Source organism: Thalassophryne amazonica, chromosome 7 (genome assembly GCF_902500255.1).
Source record: "Thalassophryne amazonica chromosome 7, fThaAma1.1, whole genome shotgun sequence".
NCBI classification, from domain to species: domain Eukaryota; kingdom Metazoa; phylum Chordata; class Actinopteri; order Batrachoidiformes; family Batrachoididae; genus Thalassophryne; species Thalassophryne amazonica.
The window spans coordinates 97448711-97467529 of NC_047109.1; the positions used below are offsets into that span (position 1 = coordinate 97448711).

General features: G+C 43.6%; 1 protein-coding gene across 1 annotated transcript in view; it reads left to right on the forward strand.

Moving 5' to 3' along the window:
- Positions 1-18819, forward strand: part of LOC117514639 (collagen alpha-1(XIV) chain-like) — a 496536-nt gene that overhangs the window by 57645 nt on the left and 420072 nt on the right. Inside the window, exons 4-5 of the mRNA XM_034175192.1 lie at positions 9283-9426; positions 11691-11786. Coding sequence (XP_034031083.1) covers positions 9283-9426; positions 11691-11786 — 240 coding nt within the window. The remainder of the gene's footprint in view (positions 1-9282; positions 9427-11690; positions 11787-18819) is intronic.

The window sequence follows — 18819 nt, forward strand, 5'->3', positions numbered from 1 at the left end:
GCACGGCTGTTCCCTCCAACAGATGTCTCCACTCTTCGAGGGCCTCTTTCACAGCAAGGAGTTCCCGATTGCCGACGTCATAGTTCCGTTCAGCGGGGGTCAACCTGCGGGAAAAATAGGCACACGGGTGAAGGACCTTATCGGTCTTCCCGCTCTGGGAGAGCACCGCTCCTATCCCTGAGTCCGAGGCATCCACTTCAACCACTAACTGGCGGCTAGGATCGGGCTGCACCAGAACTGGTGCAGACGAAAAGCGCCGTTTCAACTCCTTGAACGCGGCTTCGCACCGATCCGACCAGGTGAAGGGGACTTTTGGAGAGGTCAGGGCTGTCAGGGGGCTAACTACCTGACTGTAGCCCTTAATGAACCTCCTGTAAAAATTAGCAAAGCCGAGGAACTGTTGCAGCTTCCTACGGCTTGTGGGTTGGGGCCAATCTCTCACCGCCGCAACCTTGGCCGGATCAGGGGCGACGGAGTTAGAGGAAATGATAAATCCCAGGAAGGACAAAGAAGTGCGGTGGAATTCACACTTCTCGCCCTTCACAAACAGGCGGTTCTCCAACAACCACTGCAGGACCTGACGGACATGCCGGACATGAGTCTCAGGATCCGGGGAAAAGATGAGTATATCGTCTAGATACACGAAGACGAACCGGTGCAGGAAGTCCCGCAAGACATCGTTTACCAACGCTTGGAAAGTCGCGGGAGCATTAGTGAGACCGAACGGCATGACCAGGTACTCAAAATGACCTAAGGGGGTGTTAAATGCCGTCTTCCATTCGTCTCCCTTCCGGATCCGAACCAAATGATACGCATTCCTAAGATCCAGCTTGGTGAAGATTTTGGCTCCATGCAAGGGGGTGAACACTGAATCCAACAAGGGCAACGGGTATCGGTTGCGAACCGTGATTTCGTTCAACCCCCTGTAATCAATGCATGGACGAAGCCCGCCATCTTTTTTACCCACAAAAAAGAAACCTGCACCCATCGGAGAGGTGGAATTCCGGATCAACCCGGCAGCTAATGAGTCCCGGATGTAGGTCTCCATTGATTCACGCTCCGGCCGTGAGAGGTTGTACAGCCTACTGGACGGGAACTCACTGCCTGGAACCAAATCAATGGCACAATCATACGGGCGGTGGGGAGGAAGCGTGAGAGCCAGATCCTTGCTGAACACGTCAGCGAGGTCATGGTACTCCGCCGGCACCGCCTTCAGATTGGGCGGGACTCGGACCTCCTCCTTAGCTTGGGAGCCGGGAGGAACCGAGGAACCTAGACACTCCCGATGGCAGGTTTCGCTCCACTGAACCACTACCCCGGACGGCCAATCGATCCGGGGATTGTGCTTTAGCATCCAGGGAAAACCCAAAACCACACGGGAGGTGGCCTGAGTCACAAAGAACTCGATCACCTCCCGGTGGTTACCTGACACCACCAGAGTTACTGGAGGTGTCTTATGCGTGATTGGTGGGAGTAGGGAGCCATCTAGCGCCCGAACCTGCACAGGCGAGGTAAGAGCCACCAGAGGGAGCCCTATCTCCCTGGCCCATCTACTGTCAAGCAGATTCCCCTCAGAGCCCGTGTCCACCAGTGCTGGGGCCTTCAGGGTTGAATCCTCAAACAGGATCGTGACTGGGAGTCGTGTAGCAATGTGGGTGTGTCCCACGTGAATGCTTTGGCCCACCCCTGGCCCAGTCTCTAGGGGCGGGCGTTTGGCGTTTGACCGCTCGGGGCAGTCTCTCACATGGTGCTCTATTGAACCACAAACAAGACACGCTCCGTGGGTCCATCTCCTCTGTGCATCTGGTGCCCTAAATGTTGCCCTACTCGTGTCCCTAGCTTCGTCAGTAGGGGGAGCTGTGACCCCACGGAGCGCAGGGGCTGTGGAGCGTGGGGAAGGCGGAGCTCGATCGGAACCGGAAGGGAGAGGGACGACGCGTGCCTGACCACGCCCTTCGCCTCGTTCCCGACGGCGTTCTTCTAACCGGTTGTCGAGTCGTATGACCAGATCGATGAGCCCGTCTAAGTCCCGCGGTTCGTCCTTCGCCACCAGGTGCTCTTTTAGGACCAATGACAGTCCGTTTACAAAGGCGGCGCGGAGGGCAGTGCTATTCCAGCCGGATCTCGCCGCCGCGATGCGGAAGGCGACTGCATAGGCAGCTGCGCTCCGACGCCCCTGTCTCATTGACAGTAGCGCGGTTGAAGCGGACTCTCCTCTGTTGGGATGGTCGAACACCGTTCTGAGCTCCCGTACAAACCCAACGTATGTATGAAGGAGCCGTGAGTTCTGCTCCCAGAGCACTGTAGCCCAAGCGCGTGCCTCCCCGCGAAGCAGATTTATTACATAAGCTACTTTGCTAGCATCAGTCGCGTACATCACGGGACGCTGTGCGAAGACGAGCGAACACTGCATCAGAAAATCCGCGCACGTCTCCACACAGCCTCCGTACGGTTCTGGAGGGCTTATGTATGCTTCTGGGGACGGAGGAAGGGACCGTTGAACGACCAGTGGAACGTCACTTTCACGCGCAGGGTCCTCGGGAGGGAGAGCCGCAGCGGCGCCCGAAGGGCGCGCCTCCACTTGTGCGGCGAGAGCCTCCACCCTGCGGTTTAGGAGAACGTGCTGCTCGGTCATTAAATCGATCCGAGAGGTGAAAGCGCTGAGGATCCGCTGCAACTCACCGATTACCCCTCCTGAAGCCGCCGACGCGCCTTGGTCTTCCTTTGGCCGTTCAACAGCCGGTTGAAGCCCCTCGGGGTCCATGACGCTGGCCGAGATATCCTGTTGTGAAAGTGTAGGTACACGGACCCACAACAGGGGGCGTAATGAACGGACAATGGAGAAAGGTGAATAACAAGTTTTACTGTTGTGAAACGAGCACAACGAATACAACAATTAACAATTTGGGGTCGAATCCGCTGGTGTCGTGTGGGCAGGCTCGAAGGTAGGAGACGTCCGTCTCAGTCGAACCGGAACCACCCAGATCTCCTCTGCCACCGAACCCTGGAAATACTGGAACCGCCAAGTCCCGAATTCCCAGGTGGCCACTGCCTCCGCTCGTCGGATCCGGTACTGCTGGCGGGAGAGAGCAACAACACACAGGTGTGGATGCGACAGCACCCAGTAACGGAGAGGGGAAGAGCCGCCTCCACCTCTTGTCAATATATAGCAGGAAGGTGAGTACTTATCCAAGCAATTTAGTTATCAGTAGTCAGCAGTCCTGAAAAGGTTTAACAAGTTTTAGCTGGTTATTCAGTATATGAATGCAGAGAACGTTACCTCAGTCTTAAGGCGATATCTCGGCACTGAGGTGGAGACGCCGTCCTGATGATATACCCCCGGGCTGAGTGGAGTCAGCTGTGTCCAGTAATGGGTGACAGCTGTCACCCTGACTGCTCTCGTACAGGCGGCGGCGCCCTCTGGTGCCTGGAGCCCGCACTCCAGGCAGGGCGCCCTCTGGTGGTGGTGGGCCAGCAGTACCTCCTCTTCAGCGGCCCACACAACAGGGTGTATCTGCTTGTACTTGATTGTTTTTTGTCTGAGCCACTGGTGCCAGATGTCTATATTTAGTCAGTCTCAGTGCAGATAAAACCAAAATGCAACACACCACAAATTTTTACTGCAACTACAAGTTATTATTGTGTATTGCTGCACCCAAGCAGAAGTCCTTACAGAAGTCCTTTTTAGATTTAAAATGGTGTAAGCACACTGTCAAAACAGTAAATCTTACCAATAATTTTTGTTTAATGTCTCATCAAAACATCAAATTAAATTTATTGTAAGACACAGGAACCTAACAAGCAATCTTTCAGGGAAATATAAGGACTTGACATTCATTCTTTCATTCTCTAGAGAGAGTTGTGGAGTGCCTGGAGCCTATCCCAGTGGTACACCATGGAGAGACTGCCAGTCCTTCGCAGGGCCACATATAGACAGACCACAGACTGTATATACGAGGTCTATTAGAAAAGTATCCGACCTTATTATTTTTTCAAAAACCATATGGATTTGAATCACGTGTGATTACATCAGACATGCTTGAACCCTCGTGGGCATGCGAGAGTTTTTTCACGCCTGTCGGTTACGTCATTCGCCTGTGGGCAGTCTTTGAGTGAGGAGTCGTCCACCCGCTCGTCGATTTTTTTCATTGTTTAGGAATGGCTCAGAGACTGTTGCTTTGTTTGATAAAAATTTTTTCAAAACTGTAAGGCACAACTGAGTGGACACCATTCAATAAATTCAGCTGGTTTTCGGTAAAAATTTTAACGGCTGATGAGAGATTTTGGTCTGGTAGTGTCGCTTTAAGGACGGTCCATGGCGCCTGACGGCGATCTGCGCTTCGAGGCGGCAGCGTCTCGCCGTTTCAAGTTGAAAACTTCCACATTTCAGGCTCTGTTGACGCAGTAAGTCGTCAGAGAACAGAGAACTTTCAGAAGAAGTCGGCATGAGGAGTTTATTCGGACATTCCATTGTTAACGGTCATTTTGTAATGAAAGAACGTGCGGGCAGAGTCGCATGTCGGGCTGGACCCGACCGCGGGGGGTCGCGGCAGGAAAAACACCTCCGTTGGAAATCTTAACGGGCAAGTTGGAACATGCCCAAGCTGTTAAACAATTTCTCAGTTACTCACTTGTTGAAAGCCATCAAAAGCCGCCTGAATTTTACAAATGGTTTTCAACACGGAGGTGTTTTTCTGGTCGCGGCGCACACAGATTTGCCGAGTCGTCATGGAAACGACTCGGCGAATTTGCGCGCACGTTCTTTCATTACAAAATGACCTTTAACAGTGGAATGTCCACATAAACTCCTCATGCCGGCCTCTTCTGAATCTTCTCTGTTCTCTCACGACGTCCTGGGTCAACAGAACCTTAAATTAGGATGATTTCAGCTCGAAACAGCCAGACAACGTCGCCTGGGAGCGCTGCGCGACGTCCCGCTCCGTGGGAAGTCCTTACACCGACAGAAACACCCCATAATCTCTGAGAAACAACATTTCTCAGGAATGTGTGAAGTTTTGGCTCACTGGGTGCACTATTGAGAAATACTGGTTTCTGAGAATACCAAAGATGGAGACCCATGCCCTACTTTTCTTGGTCAGGCTCAAAACCTCTCAATTGCCCCTTGTAGAAGATCCGTTTGGACTTTTCACCATACAACAACAAGCCATATAATTACAGATATTTGTAATAAAATATTTTTAAAAAGGAGGCATTCACAGGTAGCTGCAGCCTGAGCCGGTGCCACAGACCAAATGGTCCCTTCTAAAAACCGGTCCGCCCTGCCTTCACTGCACATGTGTCAACTCATTTCGGAACATTAGCCGCGGTTCACCGATTATCACCTCGTTTCTGCTTAAAACTGCACTCCAGTCATCATCTATCTCATCAACAGATATCTGAAGCTTTTGTACAAAAATCATGTCCGCATAAATTCAGCATTATCTCATAATAAAAGAAGGAGGAAAAGATCAGAACGCCACAGCAGCACACGCTGCTGGTGCTGCGTTCACTGCGCCTCTGTCATTTCAAAGCGTCAGTAGCAACTCATGGATTATCGCCTCGTTTCTGCTTAAAACAGCCTCGTTCTGCTTAAAACTGACTTTAGATTGATCGAAGAGGTTTTACCTTGTCATCTGATGGTTTAATAATCGCATTATTACCTTTGATCGCTTTGGGTGTAGAGACTCAGTTTCAGATGAGCTGCTGTGGTCCCAAATGACACATGCGCAGTGGAGGCAGGGCGGACCAAATTTTAGGGGGGGACCGTTCGGTCTGCGACACCGGCCTCTGGCTGACCACAGCATCAAAACAACAAACAAAACAACACACAAGCTCTCACTCAAACCAACCACACCCTTGTCTGAAAGACAATAAATACATTTTTAGATAACACTGGATTTGATGTTAGTACATCTCTTTTGATCCAAGATGTTTTCATTTCTTCAACTTGCTTCTGTTACCAATATTTATAGACTTTTTTAATTCATGATCTTGTTAATATAATATGTTTACTGCATTTAATACTTTATTATCTTTTGCATTACATGCATTCAAACCAACGGATATTTATTCTAAATCTGAGTGCAATTATTTAATTGACTGATACCTGTTTGTTTCTCCTGAACAAAATTAGGTTCCAATTTATGGTATTAGCAGTGTTACATGACCTGAGCTGACGCCCACCTCAGCAGGATTTATCTCCTAAAACGGGCTCATTAGTCATCATCCTCTGCAGGGACAGAAGAGCTGAGGAGACACAAACACGCCTTATTGATGGCAAGATGGATTGCAGGGTCAAAATTTAAATGGTTTGATCATGTGACCTGTTGTCCTGATGTGGATTAAGTGCTGAGGAGGAGTCCAGGACAACACCTAAACCCAATGTTGTAAATATAGTTAAGCTTCCTCTCTTTCTGTCATCTTGTTTTTTTCCCCAGTAACTCTTTTCAAAGTGCAGGAAAAAAAAGCTGGTGCTTTATATGTATAGTAATAGTAATCATGCTGACATAATTGAATATTCCTTTTTGTTCAACCCTCAATGAAAGCATCCACATTACGGCTGGGTGGTCTGACCTAAAATTGATAAAATTTCACACATTGTAATGGCAAAACTGCAACAAAAAAAAAAAAAAAAAGAAAAAAGAAAAACAGAAAAGAATTTATATTCACAATGTGTCACTCATATTCATATACGCATACATGAAGACCAAACCACAACAAAGCTGCCTCAAGGCACTTCACACAAGGAAAGTCTAACCTTACCAACCCCTAGAGCAAGCACACAGGTGACAGTGGTAAGGAAAAACTCCCTCTGATGATTTGAGGAAGAGGTGACCCTCTGCTTGGGCCATGCTACTGATACAATTGACAATACAAATATACAGGAAATTTTGGGAGTCTATGCTAGTGTCCAGGACAGAAGGCTGGCTGGGGGGGGGGTTGGGTCCACAGATCCCATCTATTTCATGACCATTACAGAAGAAGACACCCACTCCCACTTCTGGATGGAGCGGGACCTCAGACAGAGAGAAAAAAAAACAGAATCAGGCAGCAGAAAGACAACAAATACAGTATAACTTGTCAGCATTAAGTAATAAGAATAATAGAAGAAATACTAAGGTGATCACCGGCCACTAGCCCTAAGCTTGATCAAAAGAGCCAGACTTTAGATAAAGTTGAGGCTGCGACCCGCTCTGTTCACTAATAAAATTAATTTAAAAGGGTAGGAAGCATAGTAACATACTATGCCAGTATGTTAGCCATACAAAAGGGGAAATAAGTGCATATCTTAAGTCTGTATTTGAAAGTCTCTACAGAATCTGACTGTTTTATTGATGCAGGGAGATCATTCCACAAAGCAGGTGCACGATAAGAGAAAGCTCTGTGACCCGCAGACTTTTTATTCACCCTAGGGACACAAAATAGTCCTACACCCTGACAACACAGAGCCCAGGCCGGTACGTAGGGTTTAATTAGACAGACCAAAAGACAGAGAGACCAGGTGAACTGCGACCTACGAGCCCCACATTAAGTAGCAGTGATTAAACACGTTTGATCAGCTATAGATAGACAAGAGGTCGAAGCTTGTGCTTTGGTGTGTCCACATTTATTTGTGCTTTAGGACTATAAAACAATCAACATAACTATTTTTGTGGTTCGCTGCTTGGTTTTACTTGAAGATGTTTGCTCTCTGTTGTTATTGTAGCTCTCTGAACTGCAGCTCAGTTGTTCTCACTTTTTACATAAGTTGGAGTGGAGTGGATTTAGAGCACGCAGTGAAATTTGCTCGCATGGTGGAAGTCTGACAGACTAAAAATAAGTTTAAAAGCGCAACATGCTGCTCTCACATGTTCAAGCAATTCGCTGGTGTAGGCTGATGACAATAAAGGCTACTCTGTTCGTTAGTGCAGTATAGTCAAAATCCATACCATAAGGCAATTTCATGCTGGGGTCTCAGACCGAATGGTTCCCCCTAAAAATCAGTCCGCCCTTCCTTCACTGTGCACGCGTCATTAGCCAGGATTCACGGATTAACATCTTGTTTCTCCTTAAAACTGCACTCCAGTCTTCATCTATCTCAGTGACAGATATCTGAAGCTTTTGTACAACAATCATTTCCACATAAATTCAACAATCATTTCCACATGAATTCAGCATTATTTCATTGTAAAAAATGAAGGAGGTGATCAGAGCTCCGCGGCTACACGAGCTGCAAGCTGATGCATTCACTGCGCGTCGGTCATTTCAAAGCGTCACAGAGTATTGCCTTGTTTCTGCTTAAAACTGACTTTAGAATGATTTAAGACGTTTTACCTTGTCATCTGATGGTTAATAATCTCATTAATCCATTTGATTGCCTTGGGTGAAGAGACTCTGTTTTACACGAGTAGCTGAGCTTCAAAATGACGCATGCGTGGTGGAGGCAGAGCGGACCAATTTTTAGGGGCAGACTGTTTGGTCTGCGACACCGGTATACTTTATATACCATTTATACTGCTCACCTCTAATCCACATACAAACAAAAAACTATTTTTATGCACTTCAAAGTTTAAGAGCTGGTGTTTCTATAGCATAGGAATTGCATTAACAACCTATAGCTTAGTACTCGATTCCAGGTCTGTGCTTCAGGCTGCTTGTCTGTATCCTTGGACATGACACTGCATCATCCCAGTCCACCTGGCTGAAAATGGGTACCGGCCTTGGCTGGAAGAGTAGCCTGTGACAGACTGGCATCCCATCCAGGGGAATTTGTTGACTATCATCTGCTACACCCTACAGTATCCAGGGATAGGCACTTTCCCCGTAGGACTCAAGGGTTCTACAGGACTTACTTCTCTGGGTTTGTAGAACAGTGCAATGGTTTATGTTGGATCTCTTAAAAGTCATCATAACCACTGCAGTGTTATCTTAATCCTAGTTTATCTTAATCACAGCACTACTGAAAAACCATATCTTATCCCTCAAAATTTATTGGATGACTTTCGGGACTATGTTTTTATCAGTAATTGAGAATTGAATCCTGAAAATATGACTTTCTAATTAAGTATTTGCTCACATTATGACTGCTATAAATAATCTCACACAAAAGAGTCACTTGAAAATTAAGCATTCTGTCCTTGAACATGATGGCCTGTCTTCAGAACAGAGAATGTTAATCAATTCTTCATTTCAATTAAGTTCATGATAGCTTAACGATGACAATAATAATATTTAGCTTCTAATGAGAAATGGTAAAACATAGTTAAAAGACACACGCACACTGTCTGTCTGTCTGACTGTCAGGAGGTCACCACAAGGAGATCACAGTACCTAAATCTGACAGTCGGGTGTTGATAACTGACTACAGCCCGACTACAGACTACACTGTCAGTGTTATGGCCATCAGCGGTAACCAGCGGAGCAAACCACTTCAGGGCAAACATAAAGGTGAGTTCTCTTCTCTTCTCTTCTCTTCTCTTCTCTTCTCTTCTCTTCTCTTCTCTTCTCTTCTCTTCTCTTCTCTTCTCTTCTCTTCTCTTCTCTTCTCTTCTCTTCTCTTCATTTCATCTTCATGATAGTTTCATCCTCTTCATTTCCCTTCTGTCTATTTACTTCCTCTGGCCTCTCTAAATTGTCAGTGTTCCTTGTCTTTATTCACCTTTTTTTCACTTTGCCCCCTCTTCTTTTTATTTCTTCTTCTCTTTGTATTTTCTTTTATCCTTTTCTGTTTCATTATTTCTTCTTCTACGTCTTCCTTTTCTCTTTTCACCTCTTTTTGAAGTCCCTTTAATTCTCATTTCCTCCCTTTTATTTAGTGGATTTTGTTTCTCTCATTATTTTCTTCTATACATCACCTTTAACTATTCTCTTCTTCTCTTGCTTGTTTATGCTTTTCATTTTCTTCTCTTCTTTTCTTCATTTCCTCTTTTGTTTAACTCTTTCTGCTTCCATCAAATTTAATTTGCTCTTTTTTCCTCATCATTCCTCCACTTCTTCATTCTTCCCTTCTCAGAAATTGGTCTTATTTCTATTGTAACTCTGCCTAATGCTGTTTCTGAACGTTACATGTGAGATGCACATTACACATGCTCAGAAATCCGTAGGAATATGCATGTGCTTATGCATGATATTGTGCTTAACATTTTGTATGATATCATAGAGTGCATCTGGACTGTATTCACAGCACTTCACTTTTTCCACTTTTTGTCAATCCTTATTCCAAGATGGAATAAGGAATAACAGCCTAATTCCAAAATGGAGTAAATTAATTATTTTTGTAAAAATTCTACTCACAACACCCCACAATGACAACATAATTTTTTTTTTTTTTTTGCAAATTTTATTAAAAATAAAAACCTAAAAATCACATGTACATAAGTATTCATAACCTTTGTGCCTTACTTACCTTTGGCAGAAATTACTGCCTCAAGTCTTCTTGAATATGATGCCACAAACTTGGTGCACCTATCTTTGGGCAGTTTTTCCCATTCTTTGCAACACTTCTCAAGCTCCATCAGACTGTATGGGGAGCGTCAGTGCACAGCCATTTTCACATCTCTCCAGAGATGTTAGTCAGATTCATGTCTGGGCTCTGGCTGGGCCACTCAGGGACATTCACAGAGTTGTCCTGAAGCCATTCCTTTGATATCTTGACTTTGTGCTTAGAATCATTGTCCTGTTGAAAGATGAACCGTCACCTCACTCTGAGGTCAAGAGCGCTCTGGAGCAGGTTTTCATGCAGGATGTCTCTGTACATTGCATTCATCTTTCCCTCAATCCTGACTAGTTTCCCATGACTAGTTTCCCAGTTCCTGCTGCTGAAAAACACATGATGCTGTCACCTACATGCTTCACTAGCGATGGCGGGTTGCCATGTGGCTTTTAGTAAGGAGTGGCTTCCATCTGGTCACTGTATCCATATAGACCTGATTGGTGGATTGCTGCAGAGATGGTTGCCCTTCTGGAAGGTTCTTCTCTCTCCTCAGAGGAATGCTGGAGCTCTGACAGAGTGATCATCGGGTTCTTTGTCACCTCCCTGACTAAGGTTCTTCTCCCACCAATCACTCAGTTTAGACGGGCGGCCAGCTCTAGGAAGAGTCCCGGTGGATCCGAACTTCTTCCATTTATGGATGATGGAGGTTACTGTGCTCACTGGGACCTTCAAAGCAGCAGAAATGTTTCTATACCCTTCCCCAGATTTGTGCATCGAGATAATCCTGCCTCTGAGGTCTACAGACCATTCCTTTGACTTCATGCTTGGTTTGTACTCTGACATGCACTGTCAACTGTGGGACCTTATATGTAGACAGGTGTGTGTCTTTCCAAATCATGTCCAATCAGCTGAATTTACCCCAGGTGGACTCCGATTAAGCTGTAGAAACATGTCAAGGATGATCAGTGGAAACAGGATGCACCTGAGCTCAATTTTGAGCTTAATGGCAAAGGCTGTGAATACTTACGTACACGTGATTTCTTAGTTTTAAATTTTTTAATAAATTTGTAAAAATCTCAAACTTTTTTTCACAGTCACTATGGGGTATTGTGTGTAGAAATTTGAGGAAAAAAATTAATTTCACCCATTTTGGAATAAGGCTGTAACAGAACAAAATGTGGAAAAAGTGAAGCACTGTGAATATTTTACAAATGCACTGTATAGAGAAAGAACTGCTTTCTACTCAGTGGGATGAGTTTAACTTATTACTCTGCTGTAGCCAAAGGAGGAGAGAGTGACGGAGGAGATCTGATTCAAACCCACAGGCTGACAGATTCAGTTGGGCCTACCGAAGATGCCAATGAAATCTCTGGAGGTAGGATAAATGTACACACACATCGTTTCCCAGAGAGATGACGTCCATAAATCCTCCTCTTGCATAAATAAAATGAATGGTGTTGAGTAGCACTCTAGTTAAGGAGTCCTTCACTCGGTTACCATAGTGATGTTTGGAGGTAGGAAAAACAGCCATTGGTGCCGTCTTTAACACCATCTCCACTGTTTGGAATGCCAAAAATATGGGCTTGGTGTCTGTCTTGTTGGATCCAGCTGTGAAATATTTCCTGTATGCAGAGTTTCTGTAGAACTGTTTTTTTTTAAGAACACACAGACATCAGTCTGGTGGTCTCCTTACCCACCAAGTGAAAATAAAGATGCCAAACCCATCCATGCTTTACTGGTGAGATTCACTTTCGCGTCTCATGGAAAACTCTTGTATGTGTATATGTATATGTAATGTTGAGAGAAATTAGGTGAGTGTGACTCCTGATATTAAATGATGAGTGACCCACAGTGTTCACTCCACTGTTGCTGAGCTCACTTCCCTCACAAAACTGTCTGGTTTTCTGTCCACAGTTTATTTAAACCATGACCTCCTGTCAATGGGTAGAAATAATGTCCTAATATTTAAATGCCTATAATATTTCACTCTGTGTGTCTTGCAAGATGTGAGAATAGGAAGGAATGCATTCTTTTTTGTCTTTATTGTGTGTCTTCTTGTGCACAAACAGACCTGTGTCTAATGATATAGCTGAGAATCTTTTCCTGCACAATCATTATTTTCTTGTAATGTCATTTTATGTGAGCAAGATATATCTGTATTGTCTAGTTTTCACGCTCTGATGAGGAGGGTGATTCGGAATTTGAGACATGCTAACTGCTATTGAATGTGAATGTGATTGTATACATGAGATTTGAAAGTTGCTCCATAAGTCTTAGGCCTATAGTTTACACAAGGACAGAAATTGAAGCACGTTTGACGTCTGTGTGTGCTTTTAAAGTGTATTTGCTTCAGGCTGCTTTACTATTCTGGTGTTTTTGTGCATACGGTGATCGTTTATCATTGAGCTGAATATGGGAGTTCAGACATAGTCAGGAATATGGATTGAGTCCAGTTCCCACTTAAGTGCATAAAACATGCCATTTTATAGACTATAACCCTCATTCATAAGTTGCACAATATAATTTTACACCGTAACAGTATATCTGCACTTCATATTTGCTGATCTAAGAAAGTGAACACAGCAGACATATTATTATAGTTATTTATAGATACATGAACACCTAATAAATAGATTCTTAGACGGAGATTAAAACGGTCACAGATAAATCAGTGAAAATGTACTGACTGCAATCTGTGGTAACATATTATAAACAATGCACAGTTTGTGGGTTTTGACCATATACTGTTTCTACAACTGCAAAATATGTACAATACTGTGCAACCCTGGGATTTCTATATAAATGTTGGTTTGATTGGTTTTTCATCCGACAACCTTCTTCTCTGTGCCACTCCACCATGAAAATGTGACTGGTGGTATAACAGTCAAAAAGCTGCAATATGCAGTTTCTCCCGATGCTCCTTGTTATCTAGTTGTCTTGGTGGCTTCCCTCACTCATCTTCTTCTTGCACATTCACTCACGTTTTGGAGAACTGCCTACTCCATATGTATATATATATATATATATATATATATATATATATATATATATATATATATATATATATATATATATATATATATATATATATATATATATATATATATATATATATATATATTGGTTTTGCTCCCATTTTGTATGAGATGAACTCAAAGATCTAAAACCTTTTCCACATATACAATATCACCATTTCTCTCAAATATTGTTCACAAACCAGTCTAAATCTGTGATAGTGAGCACTTCTCCTTTGCTGAGATAATCCATCCCACCTCACAGGTGTGCCATATCAAGATGCTGATTAGACACCATGATTAGTGCACAAGTGTGCCTTAGACTGCCCACAATAAAAGGCCACTCTGAAAGATGCAGTTTTATCACACAGCACAATGCCACAGATGTCGCAAGATTTGAGGGAGCGTGCAATTGGCATGCTGACAGCAGGAATGTCAACCAGAGCTGTTGCTTGTATATTGAATGTTCATTTCTCTACCATAAGCCGTCTCCAAAGGCGTTTCAGAGAATTTGGCACTACATCCAACCAGCCTCACAACCGCAGACCACGTGTAACCACACCAGCCCAGGACCTCCACATCCAGCATGTTCACCTCCAAGATTGTCTGAGACCAGCCACTCGGACAGCTGCTGAAACAATCGGTTTGCATAACCAAAGAATGTCTGCACAAACTGTCAGAAACCGTCTCAGGGAAGCTCATCTGCATGCTCGTCGTCCTCATCGGGGTCTCGACCTGACTCCAGTTCGTCGTCGTAACCAATTTGAGTGGGCAAATGCTCACATTCGCTGCCATTTGGCACGTTGGCGAGGTGTTCTCTTCACGGATGATGCAAAGGAGATGTGTTGCACTGCATGAGGCAAATGGTGGTCACACCAGATACTGACTGGTATCCCCCCCCAATAAAACAAAACTGCACCTTTCAGAGTGGCCTTTTATTGTGGGCAGTCTAAGGCACACCTGTGCACTAATCATGGTGTCTAATCAGCATCTTGATATGGCACACCTGTGAGGTGGGATGGATTATCTCAGCAAAGGAGAAGTGCTCACTATCACAGATTTAGACTGGTTTGTGAACAATATTTGAGGGAAATGGTGATATTGTGTATGTGGAAAAAGGTTTAGATCTTTGAGCTCATCTCATACAAAATGGGAGCAAAACCAAAAGTGTTGCGTTTATATTTTTGTTGAGTATATATATATATTCTATTTAATACCATACTGGTTGTATTTCTTATTGGTTGATTTAAATCAAGTCCAAGACGTGTTCAGTGAGTTGGACACACATGTTCATGTTGCCACCCTCTCACTTGTTTAAAGAAAACTGGCTGTAAAAGTGATCATTTGTATTAAAAATAATCCCCATATCTAATTTGCTCTAAATGGATGCTCTAAATGGAGGCACTATGTATACAAATAATAATTCCTAAATGTGATGTAATTTTTTTTAAACTCCTGAATTAAATTAAACAATTTATAATACAAACACACAGTGATTGTTTGATTTAAACTTCATTGTGGTGGCGCACAAAGGTGAAGTTATGTACATATATCTATATATATAAAAGAGAGAGAGAGTGTGTGAGTCAATGTTCAGTTACTTATGGACCAGACTGCATGTAAACGTATCATTAAACATTATTTGTAATAATGTGGGAGGAGCAGTTTGGTCTACTGTACTGCCACTGCGACCAAGACCTGGATAAGTGGCAGAAAATGACTGAATGACAAATTCATATCATTGGAAGAAAGTCTACTGGCATATCGATGATGATACAGTAATGCAAGTCCTTAGTTTCAAGTACCTATTTTCACAACAATAATAAAATAAATAAATCTAATTCATTTGTGTTTTTTTCCCAACAACATTCCTCAGAGCAGACTTGTGGCTGTGACTGGTAGAAATCACAGCTGTGTCTCTCGGCCAACACATCTGGTTATGACATTACCAAAACTTTTTTTAATCACATGCGTGAGGTTGCTCAGTGACTGGCAGAACTGGCAGAATAGAACTGCTCAGCTTAAACATGATCCTTGAACCTAGTCTGAAACTACCCTCACTCACTCACTCCTTCTATCCTTTTTGGTCTCAGCAGACGTAAGGCACCGGCAAATCTTCTCCATCCAGGCTCATCTTTGGCGAGCCCACTGAAGTTAATACCACGTTTCACCTTCTTCTTTAATCTCTTTCTCCAGTGTGCTCCACCATGTCCCAAGAGTTCTGCCTGTGCTTTGTTTCCACAGTGGAGATGAGCTCATGTTGAGGACATGACTATCATGCCCACCAATGTCTTTTCACCTCCAAGAGGTGATTCATTGACCCTTTAATGCAGCATTTAGAGCCCACTGCCTTTTGAAGTTGCAGTGTAATTCTAAAGAAGTGAAACTTCAGGGAAATAACACTGCTGTCAAGTCTCCAGCACCAGTAGTTCCTGTTCCTTCAAAGTGCAGCAGATAACAGAATATTTACAGAGGAATCTGGCAAATGGTGATAGAAGCACCAAATTCTGCACAAATACACCTTAGACATTACTGTTAAAAAAAAAAAAAAAAAGACTGGCCATTTGAAGCTTCAGTAGGCAGCCAGGTAGGGGTCAATTGAAGAATTACACAGGGGTCAAAATTAAAAGATGCTCTAATCATATTGAAAACTATACCATATTATTTGTGTGATCACAAAAATTCCAAAAAGGTATAGTTTGGACTATCTGTGACTGAATGTTATGGAGTTATGGCCTAAAAACAGCAAGAATGGTGACAAAGGTCAATTTCAGTTTGTACAGGGGTCAAAAGTTAAAGTTGCTCTAATTTTGGTAAAAAGTGATGCAAATTATTGGTTGAGGTAATAGGGTTTTCAAAAGAAATAGTTTGCACCATGGGTCATGCTTAGTTATCATGTTACGGGTTAAGATATGTCACGTGTCATAGAATCCAATGGACGTCGACATTGTTTACCTTTACTTTGCAGACTAAACATTCAACACAGTCAGAACTATTCCATTTATTAATCCTATTAGATTTTAGGAGCCGTGCTGCGTTGAACACAGCAGCAGCTGCAGGACGTCTCAGATCAGCAGCTTGAACAGATCAGATCAGTGTAACTTTCAACACTAATATTTGGGAATGTGTGTGCGTCAGAATAAGTTTAATACTTTCCTGACATAATTTAATGTAAATTAATTTTACTTGCTTGATGTCCAGGTCAGAATGGCATTTTAAAACGTATTTTGCAAGCGTTTTTCTGAGTGTGTCTAGTGGCGAATCCCCATTGAAAAAGCATTAACATCAGGGAACTTTGTCAATATATTGCCCGGTTAGGAGGTGTCATGTCGCTGGCATGGAGGGACGTTCGCGTTTAGTGGGCAGCATTGGGAGTGCGGACTCTAGTTCTCATATATAACCTCTTTGGCTGGGACTAGCAATTGCATGTTCTCCCCATGTTTGCGTGGGTTTCTTCTGGGTGCTCCGGTTTCCTCCCACATCCAAAGACGTGGGTTAAGTGGATTAGAATCCTTGAATTGTATGTAGGTGTGCGAGTGGGTGTGAATGTGTTTGTTTGTCTGTTTGTGGCCCTGCGACAGACTGGTGCCCTGTCCTGGGTGTACCCCGCATCACGCTCTATGAATGCTGGGATAGGCTGCAACCCCCGCCTCCCTTAATTGGACTAATCGGTTGAAGATGAGTGTGTGTTTCTGCAGATGTGGACCCAACATGTTATCTTTTTTAATAATTTAAACTCTTTCCATGTAAACTGTAGCCACTTTCAGCTCCATCTTCTAAGTGTGAGCTTTTATCTTGGGCACCATTATGTCATGGTGTTGTTTTCAGTGAGATGACAGGAGAGGCCTCGTGGCTGCTCTGTCTTCTTGCCTGGTATGAAGAGAAGTCCAAGGACTTCCCCGCACATGTCTGTTCTTTCATCTTTCTGTGTTGCATTGTTTAAAGTATATTAGTGCCTTTACTCTTCACTTTCATATTTGGCTAGATGGAATGAATTTTCAGGCCCACAGTGGGAGCAGTCTTCAGATGCTAAAACTACAAGTTTATAAACATAAAAACTGATTTAAAAATTACTTTGACACAACCACAGGTCCAATGCTTTTACTTTCTTTGTGCCTCCTTGAATGTCAAGAGGTATATTATGAAGCAGCACTTCATTCTGCCTGCTGCTCATTCACTGTTGCAGCAGAGGTGACCTTGATTTGTGTTCTGCCTTGTACCTGTTGGGGATTAGAATAATATCCTGCTGTGCTTCAGTGGAATTTTTTGTGACAGTCCTCTGTGTGTGTGTGTGCGTGCATGCATGTGTGCTCGTGACTTTGTAGTGATGATGATAATGTCTCACTGAGAATCAATGCAACATGCTCTTTTATGTAGTCTTGTAATGTGTGAGTGCCGCTCTCTCTAATGCTCGCTGTGTTCATTTATGTACTGGAGTGATAATACCTCAGCGCCAAGGAGATGGAGCTCTATGATGTTTAATAACGTCTCCTTATGTTTGGGTGACATTAGCGATGCCGACCGAATTCATCACCACTTTGTTCCAGAGAAGGAATCAGCTTGTTAATATGTCCAGGTAGGATAAAAATAAATAAATAAATACATAAAAGAGCTTTTATTAATAGCATTGTTATACTCACATCTCCTTTGATGTGTTTGTTTGTGTGCATGTGCAGTGCACACAAATGCACATGCAAGAAGCTGGTTGGCTTTTTGCATGTACAGTTAGGGCCATATATGTTTGGATGTGAAGAAAATTTTGTTTATTTGAGCTTTCACAGCATAATACAGAAAGAAAATAATGAATATGAGGTCATAGTGCAGATCATCAGCTTTAATATGAGGATAATCACACCCAAAATGAGCTTCCAGTGTAAAAATGACACTGTTTAAGTAAGCTGTTTAGTTGCCATTTTTTCATTGCAGGCATGTGTGTTATGCCCTCCTTTTTTCATCTTCAATTCAGCAGATAAAATGAGTTGATCTTTTGGAGTTTTAAGTAATAAATAAAAGAAATATAACATTAAATACACTGCATTTATATAGCGCTTTTCTATCTGCATCAGACGCTCAAAGCGCTTTTACATTAATGCCTCACTTTGACCCCGATGTGAGGCTGCTGCAACTAGGAGACCGTCGTGTGCACTTTCTCTGGTTATCACAAGAGCTGGACATGAGCCATTTTCCGGCAGATTTCACTTTTAACAAGAGATTTTGTCATGGAAAGCTGTGCGGAGGCTTCGCGCGTAAAGGCCGATTCACTTTGGAAACGAGACAAAGGAACACCTCCGTTTCGGCGTGTCAGAGGACAAGTTTGGAAAGAGCACACGACGGTCTCGCATCCGCAGAGCCATCCGTTTAGAAATGGTCCGGCGGCTTGTGCCGCGTCGTCGC